This window comes from Zootoca vivipara, chromosome 1, assembly GCF_965207765.1.
Source record: "Zootoca vivipara chromosome 1, rZooViv2.hap1.1, whole genome shotgun sequence".
Taxonomy (NCBI): domain Eukaryota; kingdom Metazoa; phylum Chordata; class Lepidosauria; order Squamata; family Lacertidae; genus Zootoca; species Zootoca vivipara.
Window position 1 is genome coordinate 111,856,977 of NC_142582.1, and position 16,031 is coordinate 111,873,007.

General features: G+C 39.0%; 1 protein-coding gene across 1 annotated transcript in view; it reads right to left on the reverse strand.

Annotated features, from left to right (window-relative positions):
* The window catches only part of EML5 (EMAP like 5), a 101,113-nt gene that overhangs the window by 68,401 nt on the left and 16,681 nt on the right, over window positions 1-16,031 (reverse strand). The window contains exons 2-5 of the mRNA XM_035107512.3: window positions 13,292-13,451; window positions 7,513-7,611; window positions 5,514-5,582; window positions 339-524 (exon numbers count right to left, since the gene is read on the reverse strand). Of these exons, the coding sequence (XP_034963403.2) occupies window positions 339-524; window positions 5,514-5,582; window positions 7,513-7,611; window positions 13,292-13,451 (514 nt within the window). The remainder of the gene's footprint in view (window positions 1-338; window positions 525-5,513; window positions 5,583-7,512; window positions 7,612-13,291; window positions 13,452-16,031) is intronic.

Genomic DNA, 16,031 nt, shown 5'->3' on the forward strand with positions numbered 1-16,031 from the left:
TCATGGGAGTAGTACACAAGTCATACAGGCACAGCTTAAGATTCCTTCCTGAACACCAATGCACTTAGCCTTCAGCCATCCCAGATAAATAATTCATAAACATTAATCTGCAAGATGAGGAGAGACTGCAAACTTGTCATAATTTTTGCATTTTCTGGTATATTCAGCCTGAAACTTATGAAAGGGTCTGCCAGAAGTTAAACTGTGACATTCAACATCTGATAAAGTCCCCTGCATTTGTTAATCACAATGCAATCCATTTAGAAATCTGTGTACGTCACACAAAATATTAATTTATTTCACTGGTCAATCAATTCTCATATGAAAATGATACTTACAGCATGAGCTCCTTGTATGGTTCGGATAAGGTTGATTCCTTTCCATACATATATATCTCCATTAAGTGCACCAGAATACGTTACTTCATCTCTTGCACAGGCGAGGCACAATATAGTTTGGAGATCACCAGTCTTACCAAAAACACCACGCTTTGGTGTCAATGAATTACCACATAAACTCCAGAACTGCAAGATAAAGTGATTTAATGTAAACCACACAGGTCATTTTAAACTATTACAACTAAAAGTTTTGTGATTTTCCTAAATTTTCCACACCACAGACCACTTAAAAATTGCTGAGGTTCTTGATGGACAACCTAATTATCGGGAATTTGAGGTGAGATACCTACGCAGTGGAAGTTGGTCTCAGTACCAGTCACCACACAGAAGCAGCTTAAAGTACGAATAGTTTACTGTTGCACCAGATAAGGCTCAGTAAAACAGTTCTGGATGTAGATACAGACATTATAGATACATACAAAGTATCTCTGTTGCTCACAGACTAACTACTGAGCTGACATTCATTAATCACAGATAAAGTCAGGGCACTGGGCTGTTACCATAACGGCTGGCTTGGCTGACCTTGCATCTGTGATTAGCTCGTTCATGGGGTGATTTACACTCATGAAGGAAATTAACCCATTCACATGTCTAGTTACTCCAACAGACATTGCACTTCATGCTTCTGTTCTCCAACTCCGCTTTATGGACAGCTGTTTGTGGAGGTAAGGCAAATTGAAGCATGATAATATCACAATATAGTAGACATTATGAGGAAAGTTGAAAAAAGTAGTTGCAGAGCTGCTGTTATTGATACCGTAGTAGTTATGTGGGTCTAGTAGCATCAATCAATCAATCAGACTTTATTTGACCGTCAGTCAGAAATAAACATTTATCCATACAAAAATTAAAACATCAAACCTCTAAGGGAACTTAAAACTTAAACCGACAATAAGAAATAGGCTATACATTTAGACCCATGTAAATGCTGTCAATTTTAACCTTACTACACTTAAGGGCCAGAAAAAGAAATTTGGCCACCAAGGAGGCTGTTGTTCCAGTAGACTTTTTCAGCAGAAACAACACCTGTCTTTCTCTGGCTAGAGGTCTCAGTTGGCATAGGAGTGGAGCTATAAGTTTTTGTCTAAGATCTGCATAGAATGGGCAGATCAGAAGAATATGTTCAGTTGACTCAACCACTCCCACGGCACAATGACAAGATCTCTGGGCATATAGGACTCCCCTGTACCTTCCAACAACAGTAGCATCAATGTGTGCCTGATATGCAGCATTTTCCCCCTTGTTTCATAAGGAGCACAAAAACGAGATTTACAACTTTATTCCAGTAGTGATTGGCAGAACAGGGGCATTTACCTGACCGTTCATCATCTGCATTGCTACAGCTTACTGGGAAGAAGAGGGGTGATGTAGGGGTGAGGCTGGTATGATGCAGGAGTGGACTGGTTTTACTGGTGCATTTGCACCATGTTAACACTGCAGTGCCTTGCCCCTCCTTCGCTCCCTTCCAGGAAGCTGCAGAAACAGCAGTGATGGGAGCTTAGGTAAATGTCCCCACACCACTGGCTACTATGGTGTGATCTGATGCATTTTGCCTTAGAGGATGAGTTCAATGTGATTTACAGTCAAATCAGGGACCATATAACTCCAGATGCAATCCTAACGAAGCACATTTCCTGAAAATAACAAACTCTGGTTGTAAACTAACATGATTTGCTGGTCAGATTTACACCCCTGTTTAGGAAATGTGTGCAGCAGTATCAATGAAAATGTTGATTTAAACCTCCCTTTTTTCTCACTTTGACTTGCCCAAGGTCATCCAGTGAACTTCATACTTGACTGGGATAAAAAAATGCAAGCTTCATAGGGCAAATGCATACACTTCATTTTATTATATTAGAAATGGAGAATAGTTACCTCTGACCAGTATATAAAGGGCAGTCTTGCTAAATACTGTTAAAGGTTTGGGTGGGAAAAGACACCCCCTACACCCAATAAATTGATGAATGTCATTATTTGGAGTATTGGAGGGAAGATTCCAGGCGAGTGGAAAAATACAAATTAAACTTCCTTTCTAATGCCAGGACATCACCTGGTATAGAGGTGTTAACGAAAAGTGTTGATGGCCCATATCAAATGGGAATCCTTGAACCTGGGCGGACAGATGTTGCCAAGGTAACAGGGAAGGGGGCAGGCTGCGCTCAAAAGGAAAATGTGCTTCTTAAAAACTAGACTTGGGGTGAGGACTTGGGGTGAGGAGGAGTTGCTTGAATCAGAGTTTGTGGGGGGAAATAAAGGGTAGAACCACCTTGGCACTTGCTGTAGGAAGGTGCACCGAGAGACCAGGAGCTATGACTGACTGCTGCTTAGGCCCCAAGCTTGCTGAAGCTATGAGAAGGGTAATGAGAGGCATTTTGGGGCATAATGTTCTGCACACACCCCATGGAAGACTTTAACTGCATATAAGTGTAAAATAAGCCATATATCTTAAAGCGCTACAGCCTCCACTGTGACCTGAATTCCCATGGAAGCATTACTCTGGGTGAACGACTGGAAACTCTGGAATTTTGCTACCACCTGGCAGAGATTGGGGTGGCATGTAATAATACAATTTGTTATTGAGATAACTGTAGATTGATTTCTCCAGGATTAATTCAAACCCTTGCTACTGTGTTATGCTGTCATTAACACACACACACACACACACACACCCGGAAAAAAACCTATTAAAGACTCCCCTAAGCTATTCAGGCATGCCTCAAGGAAAAAAAGTAAATATGCAAAACCAGAAATAGCCTGATTTAAATTCAGTCCTATCCAAAGGAAATCCATCTCTGTGTTACCACTACCAAAAAGCCCAATTGTTATTAGATTTCATGGAACAGATAGATATTTGAAGCTGAACTTACCGCCCAAAATTCCATATTAAAACCTGTTTGGAAAGTCAGCAGTGGGTGCACGAAATTTATGTAATTGCTTCTCCTGTCATTGCTTTGGCCTGTCTGAATTGCATGAAGGAGGCAACTTGGATACAAAGGACAGAACAAGACTTATTGTACTATCCCAGCAACATGGCCATTTTATGACAATCGGCATGGGATACATATGACTAGCAGATTACCCCAACTAGGAGAATGAAATCCATCACTGCAATGAGTCCTAAAGACAAGACTGCCTAGGACCTGACAAGATAATCGATTATTTTCTTCAAAGACATCAGGGTGGAATATGAGATCCTATGAAGTATCATGTCCTGTCATTGCTACTCTATTTGCCATGACAAATCTTTATCACTGTTACCACAGTTTATCTTTGTTATAAAACAGACTAGCTTGAGCTGCAGAATTTAGCAGGAATACATCCTTATTAACTCTAGATCTGCAGCATTAACCATTCATTACCATTTTGTGTCTTGACTGCTACTATCAGGACAAGCCACAAGAGGGTTAATGGTCAGAAGTAACTAGGCTAAGTGGGGATGCATTTGTTGCTGACTACAGTCCAGAGTTAGTCAGTGATCCTTTCTGACCTCAATTAGTCTTCAGTACTCAATTTTCAAGAATGTTATCTCCAGACAGGATATATGTTATCTAATTGTTGTTTCTAGCTCCATGCATATTTCCGGTTTCTTCGTAACTTAGTTAGCATACCAATTTTTGACTAATTTGTAAGTACCAGAAGAACATACACTATAAAAGTGGTTTTTGGTGAAAATTTTACACTTTTAAAAACTTTCCAGTGCTTATCAGATTAATTCTCCTTAGCATTTCTAGTTATATTACTATTTCAAAACAGTATTCTCTCAAATAGTTGAAATATTCTACTGTTTCGGCCCCTAGACAAACTTCCTAAAATCATAGCATTTTACTGACTCTCATAAGTTTGGTATTTCTGCAAATTATCCATAGCCCAATAAAAGCCTTTTCACCTGGAAAACTTAAACTACATCTCCACAATATCCTTTTCAGTTTGGTTTTCAATCTGGTTTGGGAAATAAAACACCCCTAATCACTTTTGCCAAGGGATAGGCAGGGGAAGTACAGCCCTATTCATTCTCCTGGATCTCTCTGAAGATTTTGATACATCAGCTGAAGTAACTTTCTGGACTGCTTTGCCAGGATGGGACTGGAGGAAAAGTTCTGAGGTGGCTCCAGTCGTACCTGGGGGTGGAGAAGATCCAGAAAGTGATTTTGGGAGACTGCAGCTCTGCCCTGTGGATTTGTTTTATGACAGGTGTAGGGAACCTTTTCCAACCAAGAGCCTGAATCCCTACGTTCCACAAACCCATGGGCCATTTTGACAGGGGCGACCCATCTGTCAATCAAAGGAGCTTGCTATCAGCATTGATCAGCTGGCTGCTGCAAATATCGAGCCATGCTGTCAATTCAAACCATGCCAGAAAATGGATATATTCCATTCCCATCCAGAGATTTGTAATAGGGTCAGGGCACAGATGGCACCCAGCCCTTTCTCTCATTTCTGTCTACCAATCCCGGGGAGGCAGTGGAAGATCAGAGTCAGTGCTTGGTAGAAGTTTTAGACAGGATGAACCAAATTTGAACCTTAATCCAGACGAGATGAGGGTAATATTGCCTGGGGGTTCCGATGATCTTGGATTAGGTTTCAGCCTCTTCTGGCTGAAGTTGCCACAGATTTACTGTTTGAGAGTTCTCCTGGACCTGCCAGGTGACAGCAGTAGCCTTGAGTATTCCGCCCACCCCAATTATGCCTTGTTACATCAACTGAGACTTTTTCTGCATTGAAAACTTGGCATACACGTAGATCATTCCACTAGGAGAATGAGATCCATCACTGCAATGAGTCCTAAAGACTCCTAAAGACAAGACTGCCTGATTCATCAAATGTTGGGGTATGATGAGAAATTTCCAGTTCAAAATTTTATGGAAAACCCACATAATCATAGACTGACATGTTAATGAGCTAATAACTGTTCACTAATTGTTCACTGAAATTGCGATTCAATTTACAAAGTTGTTAAAAAAATTAATAAAACATATAGGGCAATAGTCAACTAGGTTTCACTCAGAGTAGACCTACTGAAATTAAGGAATATGACTAAGTTTGGTCCAATATTTTTAATAGGTGTACTCTGAATAAAACAGTTGAATACCATTCAGACAAAACATATTGTCTTACCTTAATGTGTTTTACACCACAGCTGACAAGTTTGTTTGGTTGGTACAAGTCCCAAGAAATATCAAATATCTACAGGAGGGAGTGAGAGAACAAGAAAATAAAAATCAAAGGTTTTGAAAGTGTATTTCATTTAATCTGAAAATATCAATGAACAGAGAAAGGTGATCATTTGCATGAAAATGAGAAAAATCCAGAAACTACCAAACTGAAATAATGGTAATAACTACCAACTTGAAATATTTTTTACCCGGTTAAATGTTTCTAGACTGATCAAATAAATAAATAAACCAGGCAGTATCTATCAAGGCTGTTCTATTATGCAAGGAGTTCTGGCTTCCCTCTCCTTCCCTCTTCCCCATAGGCACCCTGTAAATCTGTTCTGGTGGTTCCCCCAACCCCTTGGAACAGATCTGGGGAGGGCATGGAGGGAGACAAAAGGGAGGGGGAGTTCCATTGCACAAACAGAAACCCTTGCATGAACAGAACTACTTTCTTGGATACCACTCAACAGGTATATTTGTAGACTTTGCAAAGGCATGGTGACTACTCAAAGTAGTACAATAAATATAATGTTTAACACTTCAGCTTTTAATTCAAAGAAGTTTGATTTTGACAGTTCTCTATTCTAAGCACTGAAACAAAATGGAATTATTTTAAGAATATATCTAATTTCACCATAGGTTTCCAATGACCTGTACAATGTTAAAGCTTTGACATTATTTTCAGTGGTAACTGATCATCTTAAGGTAATTAATAATATATTAATATGAAGTATACTAATGTGAATATTTAATAATTGTCTCCCATGGATTCTGTGCCCAGTAAGACATGGCATGGTCTTGGCTTAAATTTGGACTCTGCCATGAAATTCATTATGTTATCTTGGGCAAGTCACTGTCTTTCAGTGTAACTAACATCACAGACTAACATATCTGTGAGATATACCTGTAATTGTCATGTAAATAGGCAAACTTGCTTCATGCCACCAGTACTTTAAATGCCACAATAAAAATAAAATGTATATCTATGACGATTAATTCAGGTATTAGCTATAACTAAATGACATTTCAGGTACTGAGGATTGTATACTTCTTAACACAAATTGATGTTAGAACCACCTTCAAAACTTAATTGCGAGTGCTGAGAAGCATCTGGCTGACTACTATTGGAAACAGAACACTGGATTGAGTAGACCTTCATCTGATTGACAAATGAATCTCTAATGCTCTTAAATCTGCAAAGCTAGAGATAAATAATCACAGACTGAATGTCATTTAATATCCTAGTTAGAAAACCGACATGAAATCCAAGTTCCTTGGTTTGGATGTACGTAACAGGGAACTGTAGTTTAAGCTAACCAGGATTGTCACACTCGTGTATAAAGGAGTATGGGGTGCCTGCGCAGGCCTGGTGCCCAATCGCAGGTTGCTAATCTATGTTTTAGCAAACTAGTGGTCAGGGCAGTCTCGAGCAGGTTGCGCGCCCTGGTGCTGAGGGGCGGAGATCGCTCCGGCGCCCCCACCCTCGCCTACTGGCCCAGCGCCCTAACACACCGCGCCACCGGGGGTCTACCTAGAGCCGGCCCTGCTGGTGGTTGTACTTCCAAACCAGGCCTATAAGATTTGTGTCGGCGCATGGGATCACTAGGTTGGGACATCCCAAACCAGGCAAGTGTGTGTGCGTGTGTGTGTGTGTACACACAAAAGTTAAGAAGCAAAGGGATACAAGTATATAACAGTACAAAAATGCTATGAGGAAATATTAAGGTGCTACTTATTTACTTTATTCCAAGAATACCAATATGTTTTGAGGGGCAAACTCAATTTGCCATTTCACTTTTTTAAAAAAAACGCACCCTCTGTGTTCTAGTACTGTATAGTCATCAAAATATGTTCTAACCAACATAAAGAAACACCCAGAAAACAGATTCCTAAAATACATGCAAATTTTTGACAACCCAAAATTTGATATACACTCTTATTTTTAAAATTAAACTTACCCTGTCTGTATGACCAGGAGCCATAGACAACATCTTTCCTTTTCTCCAGTCCCACACACAGATTGTATTTTTTGAATCCAAACCAACAGAAAGTAAACGCTGAACGTTTCCAAAATGTTAGAAGAGAATAAAAGAAGATATTAACATTTAAAATAACAATGTGCTCTGTACTTTGTGAGTGGGAGAACTCAACCAAATGATAATCTAATGACACACATATTTGAAAAAGTCAGCCAGAAACTACAAACTTCCTAAAGACAGAGGCCAGGATCCAAAGGGCCATAGGGTTGTTGTATCTGGGCTACAGAGCTTCCTCTCCACATCTGCCATTCTTCTCAACAAAGAGTTCATTAATAGCCTCTGATGGAAAACAAGAAGTTGAGAAGAAAAGAACCAGTAACCAGGTTCAACAGGATTAGAAAAATGTTTGAAAGCCAAAATATGGAATGAGCATTAACCAGTGTTAGCATTGATCCAGATATAACACAATACCACAGTTTAAGCAGATGAGGGTCAGGATAGTGAATTTGCTCTAGAGAGGAAGAAAGGAAGGAGGAGGTGATTGCAAGTTCCTGAGGTTGGCTTCTGGGATGCAAACCATGGTTTTCAGGAAGCTGGCAATCTAAATGGAAGTACTTGTGCATGGGTTCTTTGGATCCTACCCAAATGTATTATCTGACAGAAAGAAAGTGCATATTTTAAGGCATAGAAAGAACATTTTCAGTAAAAAAGAGAGAAAATGAATTTCTGCAGCGACTCTCTGCTTGTGCAATGCTCTCCCCAGGGAGGCTCACCTGGCACCTTCATTACATATTTTTAGGCGTCAAGAATGTTCCTCTTTTCCCAAGCCCTCGGCTAATTAAGCAATCTATGGCATTTTAAATGTTTGTGTGGGTTTTTTCCCCCTTACTGTGTTATGTATTTTGTTTTTATTTTGTGTTTTATGTTATAAACTGCCCTGTGATCTTCAGATGAAGGGCAGTATAAAATGCAGTAGCAGCAGTAGTAGTCGTAATAGTAGTAGTAGTAGTAGTAGTAATAATAATAATACTGTAATAATAATAATAAATATGATGCTTTGACATGTAGGCATGTTTTTAATCGGTGGTGAAAATAGACCACTGAGATGTCTGCCCAGTTCTAGAGGAAAGTATGTTCCTCAATGCCAGTGTCATTACAGAAAAGGTCCATTTTAGGATTGCCATAAAATGGGCTAATGTAGGCTGTGGCACCACCAGGTGAGTTTTCTCCAAAGATAAACATAATGTAATTTTTTGCTGATAGTTTTGATTTATTTTATTACCTTCTCATTACAGTGCAGAGTTAGATGATGCCATGCTGGCTGGCAACTGAGAACAGGATGGTTCAGTTTTACATTCCCTTGTTTCTTAGCATTTCATTTGTCCTAATCTCGTGCCTAAATTATGTGATTAAATCAGTTTGAACCAACGGTAGTTTGTAGAAGAAACCTTTTCAGGGTATGAAAATAATTCCTTACCTCATTGTTTCATTTCTTCATGAGCTTCTATGCCAGTCCAAATGTTTGTATATAGATCCTCCCTGCCAAGCAGATGGAAACAGTACACAAATCCTTTTTGGTAATATCATTGCCTGTACAGTATACAAAGGGCTTGCCAATTCTGTAAGCTCCCACAGCATTTTGAAAACAGCCCATATTTCTTGTGAAACATGACATCTTATTATTGAATTATCTCCACATATTTTATATGTAATTAATTTAAATTAATTCTATAATGGTTATGTTGATTCTATATAGAGGCTGGCATAGAGAATCTAAAAGAATAAAAATTAAGGGAAAGAAAAAATAATCCCATTTCCTTATTGTTCCTCTAGGCCAGTCCAGAAACTGGCAACCTTCCAAAGCATCTTTCCATACCACTAAACTGGGATTAGCATCTTCCAGTACTGTGCAGTGTGCTGTTCCTAAATTCTATCAAAGATTTATGTTCCTAGTAGTTAGGAAACACATGAAGCAATGACAACCAATCATTCATATATGCAAATTATCAGCAGTGATGTTGGCACTCAAACTCAAAATTGTGCCAATAATTCTTATTTCTTTTAATATATTTCCAAGCATCTCCCTTTCATTTCTCCATATTATTATACAGATGACAACATCTGAGCTTACTATGCAAGCAAGCCCTTTATGTACAGTACATGACATCAGACATCACTTTAAAATATTTTGTACTATCCATTCTGCAGTTTAGGTTAACCCATAGCCAAATATCTGGACTGGCATAGAGGATCTCAGAGAATGACACACAAGCATCTAGAAATTTAAGAACCCTTTTGCATGAAACATTGATTCCTGCTCCCTGTATCCCACAGTGGTCAGCTTGTTGCACCTGGAAAGCACACAAAGTGGACATTAAGGCAAAAGTCCTTTCCCACTGTTATTCCTGCTTCTCCTGCCAATGAGTTTAACTAGATAGCCTTCAGGTCTAGTATTATGAGGAAGGAAAAGTTTCTCTAACTCTGCACACCATGCAAAAACATCAACCACATGAAAGGAAAGGTGCTCAAGCAGCCAGGTCATTTTGGTACCCCTTTCTGCACATTTTCTGCTCTACTATATCCATTTAGAAATGTGGAAGCCATAATTATGTATAGTATTCCAACTGTGCCCACACCTGGCACTAAAATCAAGGGAGTTTTATTTTGTGATTCCTTTACTACGAATTCTTACAATGGAACTTGTTTTTTCACCCTGCCACATGCTGCTAGATTGATTTTTTATTGCAATAGCCACCATTACCTCATGATTTATTTTTTTCTGGGGAGTTGCCACCAGTTTCAATTCTGCCAGTGCATATGAGATGGTTTTTTTCACTCAACCCATTTTGGAGAGATCCTTCTGGGGCTCTTTGCAATCCTTTTTGTTTTTACCACCCTGAATAATTTGATGCCATTGGTCACCTTGCTGCTCATTCCTAACTCATTATTTATGAACAAATTTTAAAGTGTCTGTCTCAATACAGATCATGAAGTGTTGGTGGGTTCAGGCATGACCCAAGACCAGATTTCAGCTCAAAAGGATTTATTGTAACATCAGGAACAAGAACAAGAATGGCAAACAGGGGCACTCCCCTCTTGTGAAAGGTCACCTTATGCTGTGACTGGTGATTCATAATACTGGCCCTATCTCAGCTGCCTGCCAACTCCTAGCAAATGTCATTGGAGGGTTTTAGAATCCTCTCTGTCTTTTGTTATGCAGATGAAGCTCCTGAACTCCAGGAGGCATTGTGGCCTAGGCCTGCAATGTTATGCATATAGCCTGGCTTCAGCCTACAATGCCTACATATATAACAGATCACATCTGACTTCCTTTCATTCTGAGAACTATCTATTCCTATTCTCTGTTTCCTATTCTTTAGCCAGTTACTGTTAGGACTCTTATCCCATATCTGCGAAGTTTTTTCAGGAGTCTTTGATGAGATGTTTGTAGAAGTCCAAATATGCAATGTCTATTGGATTGCACTCAACATGCTGTGAGAGTTTCAACAACTTAGCTTTGCAAAAGGCATTTTATTTCTCCTTCAGCAAAACTTATCATTATATAGTTGATAATTTTATATACCTCTCACTGATGCTCAAATTTAGGGAAATTTTGCCTTTGAAAATCCATACCAGAGTCCTTAAACAGCAAGATCTTAGTGGGCCAAGTGAAATTATAAAAATTAGAATTGTACTCACTCACCTCAATCAGAGGTTTACAAACATTGAAAATACACAAGACTTCCTGTGTATAATTTAACTGTACTTTACTGATATCTTCAAAATGATCTATTGAGAAAATGCATTCCCTTTCCTGACTCTCCTCCTTCCCACTTAAGTTTTTGGTTTTGTCCCTTAATCCAGTATGATTTTTATTTCTTCTTGGCATTTTTTTCTCTATAGCAATTACGGTAAATAGCAGCATTACCTGCACCACACAGATCAACAGATGAGATGCTATGCAGAATCATGCCTATGGGCAGGGGAGGGACAAGACTGCACATACTGGTCCTGTTCCAACCTCCATGCACTGATTCTATCCTCTGATCAGAGCTCCATCTCACACTCCTGCCCCAGGAAATGACACTACATGTCACAAGCTCCAAGATAGGAGGTACCTGGTGAAACTGTTTCCATTTATTGCCCAAAGGGAGTAACAGAAATAGCAGTTGTGTTTTCTGCAACAGATTCTCAGTTCATAAAGAGAAAATACTGTTTACAAACATTTCAATGATTGCTTTAAGGACTGCCTTTCAAAACAAAGTTTGGAATCTGCTTATTATTATTATTTTTAAGGGATGGCTAACCTGTGGTCCTCCAGATTTTGTTAGATCCAAACTCCCTTAGCTCCAATAAGCAAGGGCAATAGTTAGAGATGTTAGGAGCTTTAGTCTAGCAACATCTGGGGGAACAAAGTTCAGCCACCCCTACCAGAAACACATTAAGCAAGCTGTACAAAATGCTCTTGATGGTTAGAGATGTGTCTCAAATGAAAAATATTGCACTGTACCAGTAACAAATGTCTAACAGCGCCACAAAGAAAAGAATATGAAAAGCCACTTTGGGGTGAGGTAATCAAAAAATGGTGTGTGAAATGTGTGGGTGTGTGCTTGACCCTTCTTCTGCTTGCCATTTTTTATTCAAAACCATATTCCATTCATTTCACTCCCTATCCTACCCTGGCAGGGTTTCAAGTGCACATTGACTTTGAATATGTGCTTCCCAGTGACCAATGAATGTCAGTGATAGGCGACTAACCATCATAAGATTATTGTTTCTTTCATATAAAAGCAAGAGCCTCAGTAAAAACCTATCAATTAATAACACTGTCATAAGCTCCCAAATACTGTGAACCTTAAAAATTTAAATTTAAACTGTATTTTAACCCGTATTTTAATTAATTGTTTTTTCTTTCTTTTACGTCTTATTGTAATTTTATTGGTGTCAGCCGCCCTGACTGGGGAGGGCGGGGTATAAATATTTTTTTATATTTTTTATTTATATTTATTTAAATTAGGTTTGTAGAAAGTCATTTGTGTGCTTGCCTAAGTCGACTAAGAATTTATTCCATGTGGCCAGTCAGGAAAGTTTTCGTAAACTGCCACAGGTTTCCTTTCAAGCTTTCAATATGCCACAAATGACTAACATGAATTTGTGTGGGCAAACAGACTGAAAAAAATAACAACTAGAATTCACACATTTATTCCAATCTGTTTGCAAGGACATCCTAGCGACCATTCTGTCATCAGTTATACATATATAAATCCTGTTTACTTAAACAGCCTTATGTAAAAGAGGATTGAAACCTCTCTTTTTCCCAGCTAGATTTTGTTGACCGCAGAAAACATACCATAATGTGTATTCTTTCAGAAGCTTCAGGGTGCATTTGCATGGCCCTGGGTGATCAGTATACTTACAAAGTTCATTCTGAAAACAAAAACAAACTACAGCACAGCAGAAAGCAGGTGAGCAATGCTGTACCACCTGTACCACCCCACTAACCACTACTGCAGTAAGCCATAGGTTGGCTTACCAGGCCATTCACATGCAATAACTTTGCTGCCTGTTTTTTTTAGAATGGCGCAGTACCCATTTTAGCTGTGTAAATGTGCCTTAATTTGTCTCATGTCCATATTTTTAAACATCCATAAAATTTCTGTTAATTTGTCTCCCAAACTCAGTATGTACAGCAGGATTTATAGCAAAATGATACATACCATGCACTCATTAAACCAAAAAACTAAACACATACACATACCTGACCTTCTACGTCAAATGCCAAGCAAGCTATACCATGTGTATGAACATCTTTCATTACTGATATTGTCTGCACAGTGTACGAGTCCCAAACACAGATATACGGTTCTTTCCCAACTTGACCTGTTGCCACCAATACTCGTTCAGGATGCAAAGCAAGACTTGAAAAAAAGAAACATAGAGGAAAGTTGTTATTAGAATTTAAAACAGCTGCTCAGCGTTCTGAATACAACAAAGCTTTCTATAAAAAATAAATACAGTTCTGATTTTTCATTCAAAAGTGTTACAGCTAATATGTCTAACCATCTTTTTCTATACCTGTGGTTTAAACAGGGCTGGCCCACCCATGAGGCCAGGTGAGGCAACCACCTGAGGCGGCATGATCCACAGGGCAGCAAATCCTGATGTCAATCTTTATTTCCCCCTTGTCCCTGATGTAGATTGTCTCTCACCCTGGCAGGGAAGGGGGTGCCATTTTGGGGCCCGCCACAGGTGCCAAAATGTCTTGAGCTGGCCCTGTTTTTAAGATTAGTATTGATTATTTGACTGTCTTTCCATTTAGTTAGTTTGGTAGCACTGGGGACAGGATCTTCTCAGTAATGGCTCCTACCTTATGCAACTTCCTCTTAAGGGATAAGTGGCTAGTCAGTCCCCGCAGTTCCTGTATTAAAACAGACTTTTTAAAACCACCTTTCAAATATATTTTAACTGATGTGTTTTATTGGTCATGCTGTTGTTTTAATTATGTATCATTACTGTAGCTATAAAAGTTATTTTTTATTTTAGCTGAATATAACTTGCTGAATAATGTTTTAATATATTGCTGAATGTTTGTACTTGTTTTAATTTTAATATTTTGTTATTGTGCTTTTATTGTTGAGTTTTGTTCATCTCCTTGGGTGGATATGGTCCACATGCATGCACACATGCACTCACACACATACAGAGCAGGTAATTAGACATATTACACACACACACACACACACACACATGTATATAATATCTTTATTGCGGTCCATAGACTCACAAAACAGTTTCAAAACAAGATACAGTTAAAACAACCAAACAACAGGCGAAAGAGACCGAGGTAGTCATTTTGTCATGTCTAGAGCATGATGGTCTTTGTTTCTTGCGACCTCCGAAAGAAACTTTGCCACAGTCAGTGTAATATCATTTGACCTATCCTCCAGAAGGTATTTAATATGGGAGGCTTCAGATTTTCCCGGCAAATTTGACATATTTGAAGAATGGAAAAAAGAAGGAAGAGGGAACCAGGTCATTAGGCTCCGACAGCTTTATTTTTCATTTTCTTTTCTCTCTTTTCCCCTGCCTGCAGTGCTAATAGTATCTAAATATAGAATGGAAAACTAATTGCAACTGGCTAAGATGACTGACTAATGAGAGAAAAATTGTGAGCAGTTAAACCTCAGCTCAGGTGAATAACAATCTGTGTGGCTCAGCTAAGAATAAAACAAAAAAGACCAACAGAAATGAACTAACCCCTATAATTAAAATATAATCAGAATATATGACCTAGTTTTAAGTACTTAGGCAGATGGTCTGTTTATAGCCTTTGGGCAAGATTAATTATTTGAAGAAAAGCTGTATATTATACATAAGACAAAAAAGGTCAAGCAGTCAGAGAAAGGTGGCAAAGAAATAAGCACTGGTAATATATTATCAAGGAGATGGCTTATATACTATTACACAAAAAGGGCCCATTTCTCTCTCCCTCAGTTTAAAATGTTATTTTTAACATTGCAGCTTTCTTACATTTTAGTTAAATATTTGACTGTAGCTACAAAAGGCAATAGGGTAAGTGATTAGAATCATAGCGGCAAAGAAAAGTCCTCTTGTCCAGTTCCTCTAAGGCAAGATCCCCTGGACATAATTCCCTACAGATTAAATGCATGATAAACCACAATTTGCCACAAGCAAATAGCAGGAGAGAAGTTCAGTGAACAAGATGCAATATACTAGTGGTGTTTGAAGAAAAAATAAGATAGAATGAGTCAAGCAAGTCAACCATTGCACATTTCTGAATAAAAAAATACCCAGGGTCACTAACCAAAGTGACATGAGAGGAATTGTTCTGTGACTACTCAAATCCCCATTAGACCTTGGGTGTAAAGTAATACCCACCCACTCAGTCTTCCTTTAACAACACTACTTCCTTCTGCCAGGGCTGGTTCCCCATTTGGGCACAATGGTCTCAATTGGTCTACCTCCTCCCTGCTGTTGCTACTGCCTCTCCCTCTGGACTCAAATCAGCACCACTTCCAGAAGGAAGAGGGAATAAAGCAGATACAGTGTGCTTCTTCTTCTCATTATTCTCACAGACGGCTGAGGACAGGAAAGCATCAAGGAGAAACAGCATGACCACCAGACACCACGGATTGGTAGTGGGCTCTCTACTGGGGTGTGAGCTTTTGTACATACAGTACTCTATTATACCAACCCCTGATGCCAGCCCAACAGCTAATTCTTCCCTATAAAAACCCATCTGCTATCACATTCACAATACCGCAGAAAACACAAGCTTGTAAACTCATGTTTGCCATGTTTTATTGGAAAAGATATTCTCCCATCGCAATTTCTTTACTGCAGCTGTGACAGCCCCTGATGCCCCAAAAGTGAGGAAGGACAAAGAATCTAACAAAATGCAAATTAAAGCAAGATGATTAAAGCAAGCAAGCAAGCAAACAAGGCTGTGGGAGATTGTGCAGCCACCATCCCTTCTT